This window comes from Saccostrea echinata, unplaced genomic scaffold (genome assembly GCF_033153115.1).
Source record: "Saccostrea echinata isolate AGI-Se365-2 ecotype Australia unplaced genomic scaffold, CSIRO_AGI_Sech_v1 ptg000012l, whole genome shotgun sequence".
In the NCBI taxonomy this organism is placed as follows: domain Eukaryota; kingdom Metazoa; phylum Mollusca; class Bivalvia; order Ostreida; family Ostreidae; genus Saccostrea; species Saccostrea echinata.
The window spans coordinates 6222872-6247187 of record NW_026889761.1 but is presented as its reverse complement, the minus strand read 5'-3'; the positions used below and the strand labels follow the sequence as shown (position 1 = coordinate 6247187).

Here is a 24316-nt window from a genome sequence, read left to right as displayed (position 1 = left end):
GTTAATACCTAGATACGTCTGGTACTATTAACTAAACATTCTTACGTTTATTCTATCTCGTCATTGTCAGGCATTACAACAACATTACACGGGAAATTCGTCATAAAAATCTTAGTAAACAAGAATTTGCAGTGTAGTGAGCAAGAAATGGCAAATATTCATTGTTGGCTCAACATAAATTAATATTAAGGGAATGAAACTGTACAAATTGATAAGCCATTGTTTCAGGAACTCCATTGATTAAATTCTCCTACGCTATCCTATCCTGCTAACTCCCAAACCAATACAAAATGTTTAAACATTTATAATAATGCAATGTTTGATATTCAATCAATCAGCTCTCTATAAAAGAAATTCGTATCTAGAAAGATGCTGAGCCAGACGTCGCTATATATATATTGCTTAAAAGGTTTTAAATTAAATGAATTGAGCTAATTCTTAGTGAAGTTGAGGTTACGAAGCAACCTTAATCTTTTTTTAATTTTTTCTTAATTCATGCATTTTTCTGTTTTTGTTCCATATTTAAAAAAATTAGGAAGTCTGTTACTGATATGATGTAAGCGTGTAGCTAGGCCTTAATGATCTGAATTGTAATGAAGCTATGAGAAGGGATGTCCCGTGTTACATATTTATTGCTCACATGGTTATTAATGACGTTTTGTTTAAATCTGAATAAAAGATAAAAAGAAATATAAACTCAATATTAAGTCATCGCCAGATTTGGTCTAAAGCAATGATTCCGTAAAAGCGTCATATTACATTTGACTTATTCATCTGCATTCAAATCATCCAGAGAGAGTATGTTTATTTGTCTTGCAATTTAAACTACTTGATCAATATGAGAATAAAAATCTCTGTTTACATTTTTTTAAATCCCTTATGAGTCCCTTATAATCTTTAAAAGAAGGTGAAGAGAAAGCTATGGTTGTTGAATGAATAGAATAGCAAATGAATTACAAAATACGCCTCAATACATCACGCTTCATATTGTAAGAGAAAATAGATAGAATTTATAGAGAGAAATATAATTCAATGGTACAACTATTACATTTTAGCAACTTTTTTTTTAATTTCCGGGATGCTAAGAAGAATATTGTACTTTATTATCCATTTACTGCAAAATTGAATGGCATTGAATATACTCCCCTTCATTGCTGTATAATTCAGATATAATTTAGAAGTTTAGATAGTATCTGACATAAAAAAAATTAAATGTATTTGAGGGATAAATCTTATACACATTGTTTGAATTTTTAAAGTTAAAGAAATTTTATTGGCATTTTCTCCATGTATAAGAATTGTTTGCTTAGAATTGTGGCAATGATAAACTAGACGATTTAAAAAATTGCTGGTAAATATGAAACCAATCAAAACAATATCGATGAAGTTAGATTGATTATAGTACTCCTTTATCTTGATTTAATATAATAAAGATCCATGTAATGCGACCCAATCTTAAATGTTTATAATTAGAACTTCCTCATTCTAATAGAATTTTCAAAATAAAGATTACTTATTAATCTTTTGTGACAGAGAATCCTCAGAAGGCATTCGGTCGACTTCAGTCAACTGAACTTGAATCAAAACCAAGATATTTACTTTTTATCTCAAAGGCTGTGGTAGCAACAGTTCATAAGAAGACATCTGCTAGCTACCCTCTCTTAAATACAACCCCAATTGTAATTAAATTAACTGTAATTCCAAATAGATATATGTGTGAATTTTAACGATTTTTACATTTTTTTTTCATTAAAAATACTGTACATGAACGATGAAATAAAAAATGTTAAACACTAGGCAAAATGTTTATGATATTAAGGAAATGAAATTCTATTTCGGAATAATTGCGATATATAATCAGTGTTTTCAATGTAAATTTTGACCAGCTCGTATCTTGATTTTAAAGTGATATTGACTTTGTAAGAAAAGCTTTTAATGAAAAACATGTTTGAAAATTAACTCTTGAGAGTAAGTAAACAAGTGGCGTGGTTTAAAAATGTAACAAAATATGCAGTTTCAACTAGAAACTAGAAACATTCTGCTATTCAAATTTTGTTGGTATTTATGTTATTAGCAGACCTTTTTTTGTATTCATATGAAGCAGAATTTGTCCAAAAACTTGTACGTGAAAAGAAGAAATCACTTGCTGTGGCGTTCAACTCGACATTTAGATATATCGACGACGTATTGTCAATTAACAATGGCTATTTTCATTCTTATGTCGATACGATATATCCTGGTGAGCTTGAGATAAAAGATACTACAGAGTCCGACACATCTGTTTCATATTTGGATATTTTACTTCAAAAAGACGTTAATGGTAATCTAACAACCAAGCTTTATGATAAACGTGATGACTTTAACTTTTCAATCGTCAACATCCCTCACTTATGCAGCAATATACCTTCATCACCTGCATACGGGGTATATATCTCTCAATTGATTCGATACGCAAGAGCATGCTCTACGTATGTACAATTTCTAAAACGAGGTCAATTATTGACAAATAAGTTGATGAAACAAGAATATCAGCTGTCTCGTCTAAAGTCATCATTTCGTAAGTTCTATGGTCGATACAATGACCTTGTCAGCAAATACAATTTATCATTGAGTCAAATGCTGACTGACGTTTTTCATACTAATTGTTAGGCCATTATTTACACACTGAATTGTCGACGGATTTTTCCGTTCTTTCCCGATCATGACAAGGAGCACACGGCGGGTGTGACCGGTCGGTAGGGGATGCTCATTCCTCCATGGAACCTGATCCCACCTCTGATGTTTGGAGGTCCGTGTCTGCTCTGCTCCTGTTTTGTATTGTATAATGGACTTTTGAGCTTGAATACTGTTCGTTATCTCCATATATTTCATGCATACTTGATCATTGACTATTTTAAACGTTTTTTGTTGCACTCCCGACAGTGAACTTACTAGACTTATCAGACTCTAAAGAACTTTTAAGTATAAACTACACGAGAACAATTTCTGTGTGCTACAATAAACTTGTCGTATAATTTAAAATTATTTTAATGAATACTCTAAATTAAAAAAGAAACAGAAAAGTTATTAATATGAGTGAATACAATTAAAGAGAGAACAGCTTCTATATCAGTTAATAAAACTGACATTAAGTTAGTTTTAAATTAATCAAATAGAATGCTAATAGATCAAATTAAGATAATAAGTATGAACAGAAGTTATTTCATCTTGAACTTGGATCTTAAAAAGAAATTTGTTGCGTTCCTGGCTGTGGAAATATGGATCTGAAACACAGACAGATCCTGTAATTGAATTAATAATAGAGTAAAAATGTTCTTAGGGTATTTGCTCCCCCCCCCCCAAGAATAAAATCATAGTAGTAAAGTATTTTAAGGTTTTATTAGATTGGAAACAAACCATCAGTCGCTGCACCCCTGGCATAAATGGGCATTCACATATATTTGACTCTTATAAATTCTGCTCGTTATTCACAAAACATTTAGAGTCTGTATGTGGTAAATCAGTTAGTTGATTTAATTTGATTTGAACATATATCATTGTTTAACACAAAAGGATCAGAAACAATTTTTTACAACTCACAAGTTCTTCTCCTGGTGTAAGTAAAGTTAATACAGCTAGTACAATTGTCATTATACTAACAACATATAGTAAATAATATTGGCAAAATGAATTAAACAAATTGAAATGTAAATCAAATCTTCCAGATTCATTAATGAATTTATGAACTAAAATAAAGCAGTTCATAGCATAAGACAAAGTGTCACTACCCCATAGTAACAGATGTGTATCTATTAGGATTGTTTCTTCCAGTTTGTCAAAAAGATTGTTTCTCGCTATTATTTATCTCTTACAAACAAAGAAAAAATGATAAAAGTCGTCATTCTGAATACAAATACAATTAGGAGAAGCAATAATATTTCGTCTGTAAAGATCATAATTTAGCAAACAGTTGTGTCTTATTTGGTGTGTATAATATTGATAGTACGTTTACCAAAAGAAAATAATATTTCGGGGGTTTGGTACCGGTAATTATTTCTGTAATATTTTTTTTAATGTATTGAGTGAAGTTGCATCTCTGACTTCTAATTTCATTGAGTTCCATTTTCGAATAGTGTCGGGTACAAAAGATTTCTGTAAAGTTCTAATCTGCTGATTGGAACTTTGTAATCTTCACTGTTTCGTGTATTATGCAATGAAACATTTTTTTCTTTTAGGAGGAATGATACAGCTTAAGTACTCAGGTAATTGATTAGTGAGAATTTTGAGCACAGCAAGATTTACACTTTGAAAATTGTATTTTGGCACGATTCTCATACAGGTTTTAAAAAAAAACGTTTGGCAAGAAAACACTTTTTTTCAGTTTCACTTCTAACATAGTTTTTATTCAGCATCAATTGTGACCATAACTTGGTAAAAATTGTGACCATAACTTGGTAAAAACAAAGTAACACCAGTCTTAATTCAAATCTCAGTATATTGATTTTATGAGGAAACCATTTGTTTCAACATAATCAGTTCTTTATTTTACAAACCGTCCAAAAAAGTATAAAATGTCATAAAAAGGAGTTGCACTACCGAAACTTTTTAGCATCATTTTCTGACACTTTTTTGTTACTTGAGATCTCAATGAGATAATTGGCAGCAATTTAGGCAATATCGTTAGAAACATACTGAGACATATAGATTCATTCATATAGCCTGCATTTATGGTGCAGGGTTTTTCATTGTGTCAAGTCATTTTTTTTAAATTAACTTTTATGATAAAATCAATTATTGATATTGCAGTGAAAAAGAAGAATGTGTATAGTGAACAAAACCCTCATTTGATAAGTAGCCAATTTTTTCACTATGAAAAGAAAAAACTCCAGTTGTATTTAGATTTTTTTATTATATTAACGTTTAATTCTCCAAAATATACATTTTATAAAAGTTCAGTAAAAATATTCAAAATGACATTAGGACTTCTTACTAGTATCAAGGAAATAAGGCTGATGTCTTTACACCAGCTGTATAAAACATTTATAGAAATTAATTCTTTTTAGTAAATTATGTATATAGTAATTGTAATTCTCAAAATTAAATACATTTATGTTTCCTTACTCGTACTAGTGAGTACAAGATTGAACATTATGCCATTATTGGCCACTATCATAGATTATTAGTATCTTCAGAATGTTGAAATCTGAATAAAAAATAAAATTTCTAAAGCATTTCCTTTCACTTCAGTTTATGAGATTGAATAGAAACAAAAGATACCAATATGAACATTACACATACCTGTTCCATACCTACAAGGTACTACGAGCACTATCCTTTTTTAATAGCAATCAGCCCATTTCAAATTCGGTATTTATTAGCAAATTACACCATTAACCGATATGCACCTACTTACAAAAGGATAAGAATGCATTAAGCATTTCTATTGTCATTATTATACATTTGCGTTTGTTTGGGAATTAAAACTCATTGATTGGGGGTCGAAAGGAATGTCACAAAAATATGTACAATTATTTATAACAATCACAGGAGCAGAGGATTGCACGACATTAATAATTATAATGTCAGCAATCATCAATCAGTAGCTAAAATTAGCATCCTGTTAAAATAATGCTTATATATGATGAAAGTGTCAATATAGAATACAGGCAATGTATCTGATTTATAAAACAAAATTGCACTCACTATCTAAATAAATGGTTGATAAATAATTTTAAAAATTTCAGTGAAAATAAGTATCTTGATATTGACCCTGTGTTAAAGTGAGTATTATAAAAAAAATCTGCATTCATATATGTATGTACAGATTAGATAATTTCTATTACATATATTTAGGCAAGCTTCTAATTGTATTGAGATTCAATAGGCCATCCTTGATTTCTGTAAATCATTTCATTTAGCCCACTTTGCTGCGTTCATATATGTAAGTACAGCTTAGATATCATATTTGTATTACATATTTAGGTAACTTCTAATTGTTTTGAGATTCTATAGGCCATCCTTGATTTTTGTAAATCATTTCATGTAGCCCACTGTGCTGTAATTGTCTTTTTTCATATGCCCAGGAATATATACACAATGACAGTCAATGACAACACACCAATAGTAACCAGGTGAGCGATCAGAAGGAAAAGCCTCGTGCGAGAAAACTAAAAAAAAATAATATTACAAATATTATGAGAATACCTTGTTATTTTTACATTTGTTGACTAATAGAATATTTTGGATTTCATTATAAACATACCTTATTAGTTACTTCCGATTTCTCAGTTGTTTTCTTATCGGTTATATTTGTCATGCTTACATCATACGACTTGTTATCTTTTTGAAATAAAAAATTAATTACATGTAATACTATGCATAAGTAATTAAATAAGAATCAATATCAAAAGTATATCGTTTATACTCAGTTAGAATAAGATTTATTTCATGATTTCTCTCGAGTCCGTTTAACAAAAAATGATTTGAGAGAGAGCGAGAGAGAGAATAGAAAAAGTACCTTTTATTTGACCATTCTCTTGCATCTTTAAAATTTCAAATACAACTTCGAACATAACAAACAGAGCTATGTATACATACATAACGTATGTAGCTCCAACTTTTACTGCAGATTTTGTCAACTGTAGACCAAAAATGATATTTATCACTACAAAAAAAAAAACACACACACAGGTCACTTTAATTCAATTTTGTGTCTTTAGCAACCACGTTTTAACCGAAATATATTGAAGCCTTTACTTTTATAATAAACCTTTTTGATTCATAATATATTTTAGTAACCTGCTAAAATATGGGCAGAAACCCCGACAATAAAATGAGCCCAGTTGAAGTATTTGCGTCTGTCATCGTCTGGAGAGCACCGAAAGAACGACATGATTGGCTGAAATATGAATAAATAAAGAATGACATGATGGGCTAAAATTCTAATAAAGTATTCATTAATTGATTACTTTATCATTATTTAACGTCAATTTAGTAATACAGAAGATGTACTTCAGTCATTGTTAAAAGTTTATATATAAATGTAAGTAAAAAGATTATCAGAATCGATCTGTATTTACTATATAAGATACATACGTTAATGCAGGTCAAAATCAATATGACGATTCCTAAGATTGGATGAGAATTTAAATAATCTTTGTCAGAAGCCTCTAAATTCTGAAATGAAAATAATTAATAAAGCCATTTGACATATTGGTCTGAAATTAATATAATTAAAAATACATGTTCATGTACTTCATTCTGCATCTATTTCATTGTATTGTCATTAATAAATTAGGAAATTTATAGCAATGTATGTACATTATCAATTTGTGTATTTAGATTTAGCATCGATGAGCATCTTGGTAACCATTAATTATAGAATAAAAACATTAATACTGTATTAACTTACATCTCTGTATTTTCCCGCAGACAGTATAATGATGAAGAATGAAATCACCGTCAGTAGAAGCACTAATACCATGCAAGCACGATGAACCTGATAATTACAATATTATATAACTATTTTTGTTTCATTTTAATTGACATTTCAATGATATAACTGATTTTTTTTTTTTGTAAATTTTGTATACTATCATGTATGTTTGTGTGTTATAGTTGTAATGCCTACCTGAAACCAAACTTTCTGTCCTAAGATAACTCTTTCACTCCATTCTGATTTGAAGTACCTGGCAATAATCAGGCCTATACTGGAGAAAACCATCCAAGCCAAGACCATGATAAACCCTGTAACCGTCAAAAAAAGGAGGCGTATATTTTTTTTTACTCAAAACTACTTTGTGTATAATAATTTATCTTATAAACAAAATCTTCTTGACAAGAACTTTCTGAATCTGTAAGAGTAGAGGATATAAGAGTGGCACATTTGAGGAAATTTCTTTCATTAAAATAAATATATCTTACCTATGGAAGGAATTAACCTTTATAGAGTTAACTTCCTATTTGGTAAATCTTTATCTTATCTATGTATTCAGGCTAATTTGTCTCAAATTTTGTTTGGTATACGAATCTCATTTCCATGATCAGAGGATCGTTCTTAATTAAGTAGGAAAATGTAAGACACCAGCAAAAGAGTAAACTAAAAACTCTCGATTGGGGGGAGAGGCATTTAAGGGGCTCCTCTAAAATCTTTTCCATTTCTTCTGTTCAACACTAGTTGGGTGTTAATCTATTATACTATTTGCTCCTGAAACTGTACAAACACTTACCATGTATCTTTACTATTGGCTCCTTCAGTCGTTTTCCTGTGATGACTTCGAATCCAAACATATCGACAGTATGCTCAGAATGGGGAGTGTGTTCGAAATAGTGCTCCTGCATCATCCCGTCTACAATAAAAATTACATTTATTTCATATACTCAAAATATTGAAACACATACAAGATACAGAACTCCATATGTGTATTAAACATTCTCTTATTTCTATTCTATTCTGCAATATTGAACAAAAAACGTATAAACTTTATCTACTCCGTTAGATTGAACAAAGGTATAATTAAATTAAATTCCATTATATGAACTCTGTTAGTTTGAATAAAAGAACAATAGAAGCAGACTCCATAATTTGAAAGACTACTCACCTTGCTCTTTCCATTAGTTCCAGAGCAGTTGAAGACCAGATGGTTTAGATAGCTAATACTAGTATATTGATTGTTGTTTTTACCTCTGATAAATCCTTCCGCAATCAGAAGGTACCATTTTGTATTTAGGTCAAAGATTTTAGGGTTGGTTGAATTGATTTGCCTGTCAAATGAACACTTGAATATGGATCCTGTTGCAGAAGTAACAACATTAGAAATTTTCTCCAGCGGCTAAAAGAAATAAAATGTTGAATGATAATTTGAATATTTATCCATACATGTACATGTACTCATTTTTAAAATATTGTTTTTTTTATTTCAAGTATTATCAAATTATGAATAATAAATGTTCATTGTGAAATTTTCGTATTAAATTACTGGTTTTATTTTTTGAAACGATGTTTTCTTTTAGCTTAGACGATGTAGAGGAGAGTATCAATTTTATGCATCTAATAATATGCAGTGGAAAACTAAATGTTAATGCCTCTTTAATTCAATGATATCTACTGACGATTTTATTTTCAAGGATTGTGACTTTGAAGTTAATTCAAGGTCATGAAATACCCTTGAATTTTAGTCAAGATTAACAGTGTCACAAGTCTAATGGTTTCCATGTTGATTACTTGAAAAGGTAACGTTCAAGATTACAGTTGCAAACACACAATGTGATAAATAATCAGAGAGACCTTGTACAATAAGACTTTAACACAAAATGATTTCGATTAAAATGTCAAAGAAAAAGATCTTTACTTTCATCGAAATTAATTTATTAATGTATTGGATGTAGTCTAGATGACTTTAAAAAGACTTACATTAGACAAAACAGTGTAGGTTTCATCCACATTAAAACCCCCCTCTACCGAGACACTACCAGACACGTATTTACACGCCATAGTACTGTCTTCACCCTGAAAATACAGAAACAAAAATTTTATGGCTAAATGAATGTAACAACATTGTCTTTGTTTGTAAGGCTCATTATATTAAATGTATTTTAGAGGAACTTGGATTTAATTCTACAAGTGGTAATCCAACTTATACTCATAGTTCCCTTTCTAAGTAAGAAATTCTTTAAAATCATATGTCAGTTTTGAATATTTTTAATATTCCAAACAACCAAAATGAATTTGAATTACCATATTTATATTGGATTCCGAAACTTCATAAAAATCCTTAAAAACAAAGATACATAGCGGGTTCCAGTAAATGTTCAACCAAGCCTCTATCTTTACTCCTCACTAAGATATTAACAGTGGTGAAGGAGAAACTTCAAGAGTACTGTGCAACAATATATTCGAGAAGTGGTGTAAATCAGATGTGGATACTTAAAAATTCCAAGGAACTTTTGGAAAATTTGAAATCACAAGATTTTACCAAAATCAACAGCTTAAAAACTTACGACTTTTCAACTTTATACACAACCATTCCCCACGATAAATTAAAGTCCAGGCTTTTTGATATCATTGACAGCTGCTTTTTCAATAAAAATGGAACTCGTAAATATACTTACCTTGTCATTGGTCATTTGCAAAATTATTTTGTTAAAAAAAACATTCTGATTGTACACACAAGTACTCTGAAGTTGACATTAAAAAGATGCTTGAGTTTCTGATTGACAATATCTATGTGGTTTTTGGAGACCAGGTCTTCCAACAATCTATTGGAATTCCTATGGGTACCAATTGCGCCCCGTTATTAGCAGACCTTTTTTGTATTCATATGAAGCAGAATTTGTCCAAAATCTTGTACGTGAAAAGAAGAAAACACTTGCTGTGGCCTTCAACTCGACATTTAGATATATCGACGATGTATTGTCAATTAATAATGGCTATTTTCATTCTTATGTCGATACGATATATCCTGGTGAACTTGAGATAAAAGATACCACAGAGTCTGACACCTCTGTTTCATATTTGGATATTTTACTTGAAAAAGACGTTAATGGTAATCTAACAACCAAGCTTTATGATAAACGTGATGACTTTAACTTTTCAATCGTCAACTTCCCTTACTTATGCAGCAATAAACCTTCATCACCTGCATACGGGGTATATATCTCTCAGTTGATTCGATACGCAAGAGCATGCTCTACTTATGTACAATTTCTAAAACGAGGTAAATTATTGACAAATAAGTTGATGAAACAAGAATATCGGCTGTCTCGTCTAAAGTCATCATTTCGTAAGTTCTATGGTCGATACAATGACCTTGTCAGCAAATACAATTTATCATTGAGTCAAATGCTGACTGACGTTTTTCATACTAATTGTTAGGCCATTATTTACACACTGAATTGTCGACGGATTTTTTCGTTATTTCCCGATCATGACAAGGAGCACACGGCGGGTGTGACCGGTCGGCAGGGGATGCTCACTCCTCCATGGCACCTGATCCCACCTCTGATGTTTGGAGGTCCGTGTTTGCTCTGCTCCTATTTTGTATTGTATAATGGACTTTTGAGCTTGAATACTGTTCGTTATCTCCATATATTTCATGTGTGTTGGAATGGGGAGGGGCGAGTTTCTTGAGGTGTGCGTACGTTCAGGTAATCCGCAAAAATGAAAAAGTCAAACATCCATATCTTACATATCCGTTTGTCCCTAAACATTCATGGTGCATTATGGAACTTGCAGGAATTTACTGAAAATATTTAGGTGCAAGTAGCTTTACTTGTACTTCATAGACGATTTACTCCACAGTCCGTAAAACATATTCCTCATTTTATAAGTTGTTTGATGTTTCCAGTTCAATTTAACATTTGTATGAATGTCCATCTAGGGATTCACAAAGGACAGACCCTTTCTAACTTCCGCCAGGAATCTTGAAGAAGCTTATATTTCCACCTGTGTTAAATTAATCCTTCGGCTTTCTTCTGCAACATATTTTAAAAGAGACTGCTAACGGATTCGAATTATTTTTTTTTCCTTTAGAAAAAGTTCACCACAGAATGAGGGCGATTCAATGAGATTTTAAGACTTTTGGATATATCCGTCCCTATAGATACAAATACCTGACTTTCCCTTTTCTTTCTTCACAAACCGTTTACAGTGTGTCTTAAGCTTATAGGATACCTAAACTTTGGAGTGGGTGGAGCTTTTTTCATATATTCTTGTTCTTTATTGATTTGGATTCCAATTTATTTGTTACATGATAAATTGGAGTAAATTTTTATTTAATTTTCGGGATTTTATTTTTTCATGACTTTAATACAAAATTTTAAGTATAGATTGGGGAGAATGGAAAAAATAAGACTGCTTTAAAAGAAAAAAAATTGTGTTAATTATCTGTTTTTCTTGCAAAATTAAAGCCTTTACCAAATATGTTTTAAAATGCGATAATACTCGTATATTTTTTTAGTATCCCATGTCCTTAAATAGTTAACAACTCATTGGATTATTCAATCTTCTATAAGGAAAAAGTAAGCAACTGTTGGGGATGGCAAAATCGTTCAAATAGTTGCAGGGTCATCCAGTGAAAAATATATTTTTAATATTCCAAACAACCAAAATGAATATGAATTACCATATCTATATTGGATTCCGAAACTTCATAAAAATCCTTACAAACAAAGATACATAGCGGGTTCCAGTAAATGTTCAACCAAAATCTTATACGTGATAAAAAGAAAATACTTGCTGTGGCCTTCAACTCGACATTTAGATATATCGTATTGTCAATTAACAATGGTTATTTCCATTCTATTGTCGATACGATATATTCTGGTGAGCTTGAGATAAAAGATACCACAGAGTCTGACACAACTGTTTCATATTTGAATATTTTACTTGAAAAAGACGTTAATGGTAATCTAGCAACCAAGCTTTATGATAAACGTGATGACTTTAACTTTTCAATCGCCGTCTTCCCTTACTTATGCAGCAATATACAGTACCTTCATCACCTGCATACGGGGTTTATATCTCTCAGTTGATTCGATACGCAAGAGCATGCTCTACGTATGTACATTTTCTAAAACGAGGTCAATTATTGACAAACAAGTTGATTAAGCAAGAGAATATCAGCAGTCTCGTTTAAAGTCATCATTTCGTAAGTTCTATGGTCGATACAATGACCTTGTCAGCAAATACAATTTATCATTGAGTCAAATACTAACTGACGTTTTTCATACTAATTGTTAGGCCATTATTTACACACTGAATTGTCGACGGATTTTTCCGTTATTTTCCGATCATGACAAAAAAATGACGGGTGTGACCGGTCGGCAGGGGATGCTCACTCCTCCATGGCACATGATCCCACCTCTGATGTTTTTGAGGTCCGTGTTTGCTCTGCACCTATTTTGTAATGTTTAATGGACTTTTGAGCTTGAATACTGTTCGTTATCTCCATATATTTCACACATACTTTTTATTTGAAATAGGGTGTCCCTTGAAACAAAAAAAAATTAGATACGGTAAATTGTAATTTTTTTTCATATCATTGTATTAAAATTAAATAAAATTTCAAGGTATGATTTATACTTAATTCATCAAAGATTCAGTATGATAACCCATCAATCATTAAATTTTTCTAGGTAAAATACCTAGGAGCAACACTATCGACCCCATTTTAAACTCTAATCTCAAAAAGTACGTCTAGGTAATTATTTTTTTTCAGATAAGTTCCCATATACTAACCATTTCGTCATCGTCAGAAAATCCTAAGCAGAGGTATTTACTAGATGCCGTGATAGTAGAAGTGTACTCAAATTTCATCTGGTCCCCGCTCCTGTACCACGTGACCAGGTAAGTGCAATCTCCGGACGCACACTCGTACGATTTGAAGCAGCCTTTTGATACTCCACATGCTGTATCCGGAGAAAAACTTTGTATTGTCTAAGAATACAGAGGGAAAATATGGTTTACAAATTACACTCTGAAAAGAAAAAAAAAGTTTTATTGTGCGGTTTGGGGCATATGTATGAACATTTCATACTGACAGGGGTTTTGAAGTCCAATCAGTACAATTTATACAAAAAAAAATTAATTCCAAAGAAAAAGTCAAATTTCTCTCACATTTCATGCAGATATTGATCCTCAAAAGTGTTTTAAAAACAATTTTTCAGTGCGGTCTTGTTTGTTTTAGGAATACTTTTTAGAGTATGTGTCATTTTTATTCCATTTAATCCATTCCAGAAAGTAAGTAGGGTTCATATTTTTATTTCAACTCAAAAATTATCTGGTGTAGTAAACCATTTGTTTTTAATTTTCCTGTAATTAAAGTCCAAGGTATTGATCGCCATACTTGAGGTGATAATACAAATAGTTAAGAAGTGAGGATTATACTAATTGAATATTTTATTTACTTGAGTAATATAAATGCCTATTAAATATGTGTCTATCAAACATTTATATATATGATCTTAAGAAAATCAACTTTAAATTGCTAGATAGATATCCTGTAAGTTTGCAATCATCATTTTGAAAAAAAAAGCATAAATATAAATTTATAAAAACAACTTTAAATTAAATGGACATAGAAATAATGATATAACATTTGATGAATAAAAGGGGAGATATTTATCAAAATGTAGAAAAAAAATTGATTTAAAAATAAAATTTGCATATTCGTATGTATTTATCTTTGATGGAAATCGAAATTTTAAAGGCATCGTGGCAACCAACCTGGAGAACAACACCATAAAACAACAGGTATTAAAGTTACATGTTGAATAATGAATATGTTTTGTTCAAATATGTGCAGTAAAGGGGGTACACATGTATGCATTCCAAGTTTTCACATTTTACTAAAGCTGAACAAATTTATACTTTTTTATAAATTAATAAAATTCAGTGCTTTCTGAATACAACATTTACTGTTAGAATAAGATATAATACAAATTTTAAAGCAACTTAAAACAACAGAAGTAGAAATTAAATTTATACAAACAAAGCAAAACACAAACAACATAAAAAACGAAACAAAACAAAAACGCAATAAGATGTACATATACTTCTGCTACTGCAGTCACTGCAAAATTTTGAACAAAGGACAATTAGAAGTACTGGTATTTCTATTTGCTATAATAAGACTTTCATTAACTGTTAAGAGGAACTTCCTTTTGTCCGTAATTACGAGGGTTTTCATCCTTATGATTGGATGATTTAACTCACAAAGATGAAGATAAAGAACAGTTAACCATCTTAAAAATCTTTTAATGTTTCTCACAGAATTCAAAACAAATGCCTGGACATTTTATATAGCCAGCATCTTTTGCATTGAAATTCAAATGCTAATAAAATGAAATAAATGTCCTACTTTCTTTATCGCGAATCCTGTCCAAAAAAGCTTGTCTCCTCGGTGGAATACTAGACCCTAACATTCTTAAATCATAAGCACTAAACACAACAGCTAATAATACCAAATTTCCTTCACGGTGCTATCGTAATTAAAATTATTTTATTTGTAGCATTGCTCATTGCAATTCCAGATAAAATTAAGTTTTATAAATTTATGTGTTAACCCAAAGCTGATATAATCCTCTGATTATGAACTGATAGATGAAAAATAAAAGTTTCATATAAGTAATGGGCCTTAGAGATTAAATTTAAATGTAGCAATGAATTCAATCAATGTATTTCAAAAAAGGAAATTGGGGTTGGAAGAGTGTTTCAATATTTTTTCTTCTTTTAGGTACGTCGGTAATAGTTGGTACATTGAGAGAAACAAAAATATTCATCAATTAAATTAATAATATTAATGAACTTTTTTCTACTTAGTAGTGCATTAAATAAAATGTCAAAAATTACGAAAAATGAATGCAGCACCTGTTTCAATTTCCTTGCGAAAAAGAAAATCATCTTCCTAAGTAGTTGAATATGACTGAATTTTCTGTGAGGTTCTCTCTCTCTCTCTCTCTCTCTCTCTCTCTCTCTCTCTCTCTCTCGTGTTTGTTGTACAGAAAAGAGCGTCTGCTCTAATATTTTGAGTACGGGCAACTTTTCACATAATATGCTTCATTTGCGCTTCATACTGACATGACTAATACATGCATGATTGTAAAAAGAAATCCCCACGGTGAACTTTCTCCAAACCAAAAAGCACAGTCTCGGTTCAATAAGATAATTGAATTTTATGATCGAAAATCCGAATGAACCGTATGGCGATTAGTTAAGATCTCCATTTTTCACGGCTACTGCTTTCAATCGATTATTTAGTAAAAAGTAAATTAAGAAATATTTTTAAATAACATCAGTTTATTGACACGCCACCTGAATAAGGTGAGAGGGCAACGACCCTTGTGGCAATGCACTTTGGAAAACGTTTTCAAAGTGCATTAAAATTAGGACAAAATTAACACACTTTGAAAAAAGTTTTCAGAGTGCGCTAAATTTGCAAAATCAACGCTCTTTCTTTTTTTTTCAAAGTGCGTTAAGAGTGTACATCAACATTTTTTACCATGGAGACACTTAACGCACTTTGAAAAAATATGTGCAAAACAAAAATTCTGGACTTAGATTTTAGTAATAGACAGCATTATTTTGTTATATTTCTTCCGAAAAACTGATGAATTGATCTACCCTCATCGAGAACGAGGAGAAGACAGGTAGAAGGTCCCTCAGCCCAACCCTTTATCTTTCCTACCCAAATAATTGGTATGACATTGATATACTTTCAATAAATTTCAATTAACGTAAAATAGATCAAAAAACTGATATAAGCGTTCCTGAAAAAAAATGACGCACCCTATTATATTAAAGATTAGAGGCTCAGGGGCCATATCGCTGATCTGAGCAACAATAATCGACTGACTCTACAGTGTACTTTGGACAAAGTAGCTTTACAATATCAAATGCAATACAAAAAAAGGTATAAAATCCATAAATCATTTTTTCATATCTCTTAATACTAAACGAATGGATGTAAAAAAAAAAATATTGAGCGGGAATAAACATTTTTTTCATACTTCTAATCACTTGTCAAATAACTATAAAAAGACCATCATATTATGCGAGAAAATTTTTTCAATGGAAAAATCAAAATTGCCCCCTTTTCCTTAAGAAAAATTCGATGCTTTAAGTCACTTATCATTATAACATTTACGTAAATCTTTAATACAAAAACAAACACTTAAAACCTTTAAAACCTCTACATCTCCCGACGTAACGTCATCATCGAAAAGTTATCCATATATGATCAAATAATTATTGATCATACCTAACATTTGGAAGAATATTCAACAAGCACATTTTTGTCAAAGTGCGTTAATATGGTCGATATTAAAGCACTTTGAAAAGATTTCTTTTTCAAAGTGCGTTAACTTGGTCCCAAATTTAACACATTTTGATTTTTTTTTCAAAGTGCGTTTTAACGGACCTTTGATATCCGCAAAGTCGTGAACGACAAACATAGCATTATCTCTCAGGTGTGAAAAAGTGTAGAATCGCTTTTTTTCAAAAAGAATTATAGCAAAAGAAATAAGTAGGAAAAACGCCCCAAAATTAAGTGGAAAGTTGAAACAAGTTAGAGAGCATAATTACTGGTCTGTGTCAAATTAAAACCTGTTATACTCTTCACAGTTTCAGCTGATATAATACTATAATTACATGTACTAGCAATGTGTTTTCCGACAAAGGCAAAACATATTTACATATTTGTATGACTAAATCCGTCATATTTATAATCTATTGTATACCACATATTATTACTTATTTAGACAATAAAAAGTTTTCTTTGCTTATTAGTATGGGAATTGATGTTGCAGCTGTTGCATAAAAAATACATAGCCCACGTAAGCTGCTTATATAATTTTTTTCTGCAATAGCTGCAACATTAATTCTTATACTAACGAACGAAGAAAATATTTTATTGTTTATATTTACTTCTGTATAAATTCATATTAAGTAGGATTAAGTATGTTAAATACGAGGGTTGTTAGAAATATAAAAAATCGTATAATTAAGTATGTTAAATACGAGGGTTGTTAGAAAAGTTCACGGACAAGTTCTATTATGGGCGCACTATTTGAATGAAATAAGTAAAACTCTGTAGATAAAAACTATACATATTTTCCAATTAATATGCAAAGATTTGGTGTTTTCCGATGATCTTTAAAAACATACAGCTACATTGTTTAGATAAAACATGCTTTATGGAGCATGTTACTTTTTCGCACCTTTACATTACAGAGATATTTTTTTTGAAAATGAAAATTGCACTGTTGTAGCGCATGAAGATTTATGATATTTCACCTGTCACTTAAATATTCATAAAACGTTATTTGGCAAAATTTTGAATTAGATTGGAGGAGTTATGACTGTTTATACTTATATTATTATAATTATCAGTCATATATGTTAAATGCAAACTTATATAGTATCATCAGCTCATTTATATTTTTTTTCCTTACTTATTTTGTCTTCTTTTTATATATATGTATGTGTATGTATGTGTGTGTGTGTGTGTGTGTATGTATATATATATATATATATATATATATATATATATATATATATATATATATATATATATATATATATATATATATATATAATCTCTTTAGAATATACACATGTATATATTTTTTCAATGTTATGTAATTAATATTTACTTGTAACATGTATGACTTGACCTGTATTGTAGAGAGAACTTATATAGGCAGTGCCTGCGGTCCAATGCAGTTATGTTTAATCATAATAAAATATTGTTTAAATTAAATTATGACTGTTTATCGCTAATTATAGATGATCAATGCGTAAAATTAAAGCCAAGAATGGTAACGTCATTGAACGTATTGGAGCACCGCTCGAGCTATAAAAAAATGATGTCTGCAGAAAGGAAAATGCCCGAAAGAGACTAAAATGTTTTAAGATGCTGTTGGGGAATGCCTACACGTATCTAGTACCAAAATGTTCAAGAAGTACAACTTTGTAAGAATGGAAGGATTGACATTTTTGATTATCAACTTCTGCAATACCCCCAATATCCTACTTATCGTTGCGCCCATGGATTTGCATTGTTTCTCATACCTGATCGCTGCACTGAGTAGACATTGTTTTTAAGATCTCACTAAAATCCGATAGACATCTAAAATCACGAAAGACATTTTTAGAAAAAATATAACATGTCTTAATATAGTTATTCAATTTTTAAGTAAGAAAAAAAGACATGAAAAGTCTAAAGATATAAAAGATATTTATAATTAGAACTGTGAAAAAGCTTAACAGGTCTGGAATCAGATTGTTACGTCACCTAACGTCAAGTGATTGCTCCGTGAATCTTACGGCCGCACAGTAAAAATTATTGTATATTTTCAAAATTATAGTAAATGGGCCTGATTTTTTACATACTAATAAACAAAAGATAAGAATTTAATTAGACATACGACATTCTTCAAAACAATATATTTTCCGTAAATCAATGTGTCCAAGAACTTTTCTAAGTACCCTCGTATTGTATTATTGATATGAACATCATTTTTTTATTTCATTGATGGAAGAGCCACTGCTCAAAAACATTTCCATCTAAAATAGTTTTTTCTAAGAGTATCTAATTGCAGTGTAAATGTGTAATTCTTAAAACGCTACTAATCCTCGTACATTTATATCTTTATCCATCAGTTCCTGTAGTAAGAGTGGTTTCAAAGAAATGAAAAAGGATATTCTTTTAGGCAAAGCATCGTAAAGATTTGGAATGTCTATAAAATATGTTCTTTGAAAAAGTAAAACTTCGATGGCTTATACATTATATCTAGTATCATTTTAATTCTGCATAAAGAGGTATGTTAAAATTCGTTCGGATGTTTTCGAAAATTTTCGAAAAATTACACGATTCTTAATCGTTTGTACAATTTAGAAAACTTTTGGACGTTAAATAAAAAAATCTTTTGTACAATTTGGACAATCTTTTGTACAGTCATGAAAATCCTTTGGACGTTTTTGATATGATTCTAAATTTTACAAACAATTTTAAAAATCGCACAAAGTATATTGTGAATAGTACAAATAATTTTAAAAAGTGTACAAAATATGTTAAAAATCGTATAATTGATTATCTTTAACTATATAAACTTATCGTACAAACGATTTTCTGAACTGTGCAAAAATTTGATGTAAGCACCCCATTTTACATTATTGTGTTGCACTCCTGATATTTGACATGTATTTTACTTAGCATTGGTTTAAAAATTATAAAACACAATAACCCATTCTTTGTTTGTATATCAGTTCGTCAATTTTATATTTTTTTTTATTATTTGCGGCAAGTTTTTCATATTTTCAATACTTCAAAACATGATTATTTGGAATATGTTATATATATATATATATATATATATATATATATATATATATATATATATATATATATATATATATATATATATATATATATATATATATATATATATATATACAGGTAAACTTCGTTATCTCGACATCGACGGGAGCATCGGAAAATGTCGAGATATCCGAGGTGTCGAGATATCAGAGTTGAGACTTGACGTCCAAGATTTCACTGCACAGCAAAAGACTTCAATATACATGTAGACTGTAGCTCAACATGTTTCAAAATTCCCTCTATTTTTATTAAAAATCTAAGAAGTTATTTTAAAATTTTTGTTTATAATTTAACGTGTTCTTTATCGAAATCTTTCTAAATTCACAAAGTTTCAGCACAAAGTTACAGCATTCCCGTGTAACTTGCCTATTCGTCAGAACAGGATACGAAATGCGCTCTATAAACTTCGAACCGTATAAAGTCAACATCCGATATACGGAAAAAAAAATTAAATGCGGATTATTTTTTTTTCTTATTTCTTTCAGGAAGAATGTACATTAAAATTCATTTTTTAAAGAGATTTGTGTATCTAAACTAACGTGGTGTTGTTACAGATGAATGAATTACGGCTGATTTGGTCAATCGTGTCGTTAATTGGATTGTTTCCTGTTGAATACATTTTAACTACAAAATATCATTAAAACATCTTTTAATTCCTTATTTTGAATTTTTCAGTGTGTTTGTTATTCATTTTAATTTAGTTACCTTTTTCAAATTTAAAAGTTATGTTAGGTTTCGATAAAAATAACCGTCTGTACATTTACGCAGAATCGTGTAGATTTAGCAGTGATATTACCCAAGCTGAACATTAAGCAATAAACTTCTCAGAGACGCCGAGGGGCTTGGGATTCACCTACAAACACAGTCTATAGAATTAATTAAGCAACGTGCAGTCAAACATGGGTGTGAAAGTTGTGAAATTTTGACGACGGCGAGATACCCGGAGTCGTCCGTGCGTGACGAGCGACCCTATCTGACAAACAGTTAGGTTCAGTAGAGCAGAAAATTGCTGATGTCGACATATACCAAGGTAAATTTTGCTCTTGGGACTGTGAATATACGTCGAGATAACCCGGGTTGTCGACATTACCGAGGTCGACATATCAGAGTTTTTGCAAATCATATATATGTAAATACTGCCGGGACCGCGAAAGGACGTCGACATATCCCAGGTTGTCGACATATCTATATATATATATATATATATATATATATATATATATATATATATATATATATATATATATATATATATATATATATTAGCTATTCATATTTGATCAGCAATAATTCTAACATATTTGTTGCACTCCTGACCAAGAGCATGGGAGTCTTTAAAGTAAAATTGTGAAGCGAAAATTACATCAGAACTTGTTCTGTTGTTTCAGTGAAGTTGAGGTGGAATTACTTGAATTTAATAACAATTTTCAGAGTGTTTATTTCTTACATTCATAAAAAAAATCAAAGAAAAGATAAGAACACATCTGAATTGATAAAATTGAAAAACAGAAGGATTTCAATAATATTACTATCAATAAATTTGTATTAAATTATTCGAATAGATCATTACTAATTAAAGAATAATTTTTAGCATGAATAGAAGTCTATTCATCATATAACTTGAATCTTAAAAAAAAATTTTTTTACACTTCTGACCAGAGAAATATAGATCTGAAACACAGACAGACCCTGTAATTGAAAAATCTATTTGGTAAAAATGTTCTTTGTTTCTTTATTTTCCAAAATAGAAATCATAGAATCATATATTGATAAAAGTTTTTTCCCATGCTAAGAGGCAAAACATCAAATGTTGCACTCCTGACATTATTGGGTATGCAGACACTTGACTCTCATTAATGCTGCTTGTGATTTATATCACATTTTTAAGTTTTAAATTATATCAGTTAATGTTTTACACTTTGAAATTTTTTTGACTTAATTGTCTTTCAGATTTTTAAAATCGATGTTCTTTTTATTGGGGGGGGGGGGGGGATGGGGGGCAACATTACATTTTTTTCTGATGCACTTCTGACAAGGTATAACATTTTTTCAACATCAACCATGACCACAGCTTGGTCAATCAAAAATTGCTACAGTCTACATTTAAAGCTTAATACTTTGACCATTATCAGGAAAGTATTTCCTACATAAACCAATAATATTTATTTCACAGATCTTAAAAAGTATTGAATTTTCAAAATGTCACAAAATGGTGTTGCACTCTTTACATTTTTAGCATCATTTTGGGGCATTACCTTTTAGTGAATTGAGATATCAATAAGATATTTGGCAGGTATTATTTAGACACTATTTTAAGACATATGCTAGGACATAGAAATTTATTCCCATTGTCTGTGTTTTTAGTGCAGGTTGATATGTGTTTGGTCATTTTTTTTAAATTCATCCTTATCTAAATTGTAAACTTGTATAATCGATTTCTAAGTTGTGCAAACAATTTTGAAAATTTACAAACGATTTTCTAAATTATCTGAAAGGTTTTGAAAAATTCAACGTATGAATTTCTCAATTGTACAAATTTTAACAATCGTGCAAACAATTTTCTAAAATATTTGAAACAAAAAGTGCATGCTCCTACAAACCATTTTTAAGTTTTGCTAATAATTTCAAAAAATTCCACAACGATTTTTTGAATAGTCCAACGTTTTTGAAAAATTGCACAAACGGTTTTCTTAATTGTACAAAAGAATTAAACAATCGTACGAACAATTTCCTAAAATGAAAAAAAGGTTTGAAACAAAAAAAATATGCGTACTCATACATGCAACGATTTCTAATATTGTGTTCATATTGGAGAAATTTACTCATGAGTACATGAGTGCATTTATACAGCGACATGTGCTTACTTGAGTATACACATATGCAAATCATTTGCTTACGAGTAAAGCTCGATATCTATACATGGCATAATTATAAGTAATGCAAATAATTTTACAAATTAAACAAACGATTTACTAAAGGTCTACCGAATTTAAAAATTGCTCAAACGATTTTCTAAATTGTACAAACAATTTTAACAGTTGTATAAATGTACAATTTTCTAAAAATGTACGATTAAAGAATTGTGCAGACGAATTTTTTTCTGCTAAATTGAAAAGGCATCGATACGTTGAACCCATGGCTTTAGAGAATCTATTTTTCTTACGTCTCTTTTTTTCATTATATCAGTATAGACTCATTATACTGACACAACCTGGTAATTCAGATATTTTGTTTTTCAATCATGCAGGCGTAAGTGCGATTTTTAAAGGAATACTAGTTTTACACACAACATGAACGAAGTAAATATTGAGGAAAAAATAACTTACAATCAATAGTATACTAACATGACTGACTACATGTGAAGTTCATAGGTCTGACGAAAAACTGGAATAATCATCTCAAAATATTAAAAACAATGAGCCACATATCAGCAGCTTACCTTAATGCATTGCAGTGATACTAAAGCGAGGAAGAAGGCAGTTCCGTACCGCATTTTCTGAGATCAAAAACTCAAGTTCTGGTATTTTGGTTTCACGGTCTACCTATATATAGGTTGCTATAAACCATGGATTTAAAAAAAAAACCATTTAAATGTAGAACGTAATGTAGAACATAATCGTTAACTTAGCGTCTTGCACGACCTCTTTTTTTACAGAGATATAGATAGCATTCGATGTAAAATCACATGCTTGTGACTAACCTACTAGCTTTTTCATTCATAAAATTCGAACGTCGGGTACCTCTTTTTCTAAATTTTAAAATAGACTTATGAGTAACTCATGTGAGGAAACGCTATACTTCAAGTGTCCTGTAATTTTTTTTATATAAATTGAAGTTTGATGGGCTAGCTTTGCAATTTCAGTTATAGAACTAAATTCTTGGTGCATGCTAACAGTACAAATACTTTAAGATTTGTTGACATGGTTGCGTTATATGTTACATGTATATATCTGATATTAGCAATGAAAAATAATCTCATATTTGTATAAAAAAAAAATAAATGAATAAATGAATAATCAAGTAATTAAATCAATATTGAATTCATTTCTATTTCCCTGACTAGAGGTCCACATTGCGAGAGAGAGAGAGAGAGAGAGAGAGAGAGAGAGAGAGAGGGATGAGATATTTCATTGCAAAACCTATCTATACTGTACATGGAAACCATTCTTATAGAAAAATGAAATCCATGTTATATTTACAACAAATTTTTTATTACTTATAAAATAAACAATATACATGTATTTCAGAAACCGGTGACATCTGGAAATGCACTTTGAGTGTTTCTTGTTTTCACGGCGGGTGGATGGGGTTGGGGTAAACCGTTGCTTAACCATTGCCTCATCCAAGCTTCCAAACCAAATAACCCTTTACTGTGCGCTTGATTTATTTTATGAGTATCACGAGGGATATCATGTGTTCACCAAATAAGGAGATCTCGTACACATATGCCATTCAAGTAA

At 30.4% G+C, this 24316-nt stretch overlaps 1 protein-coding gene across 1 annotated transcript; it reads right to left on the bottom strand.

The window, feature by feature from the left end:
* Positions 1–5683: 5683 nt before the first annotated feature.
* LOC133185837 (putative ferric-chelate reductase 1) lies at positions 5684–23383 on the bottom strand. Its single transcript, XM_061321124.1, has 12 exons — positions 23296–23383; positions 13217–13414; positions 9392–9487; positions 8663–8810; positions 8208–8327; positions 7610–7725; positions 7391–7477; positions 7075–7155; positions 6778–6877; positions 6497–6643; positions 6242–6318; positions 5684–6146 (listed from the first exon to the last, which is right to left on the bottom strand). Exons 1-12 carry the CDS (start codon positions 23347–23349, stop codon positions 6051–6053), a joined length of 1320 nt encoding a protein of 439 aa, XP_061177108.1. The 5' UTR covers positions 23350–23383; the 3' UTR covers positions 5684–6050.
* Positions 23384–24316: the final 933 nt, after the last annotated feature.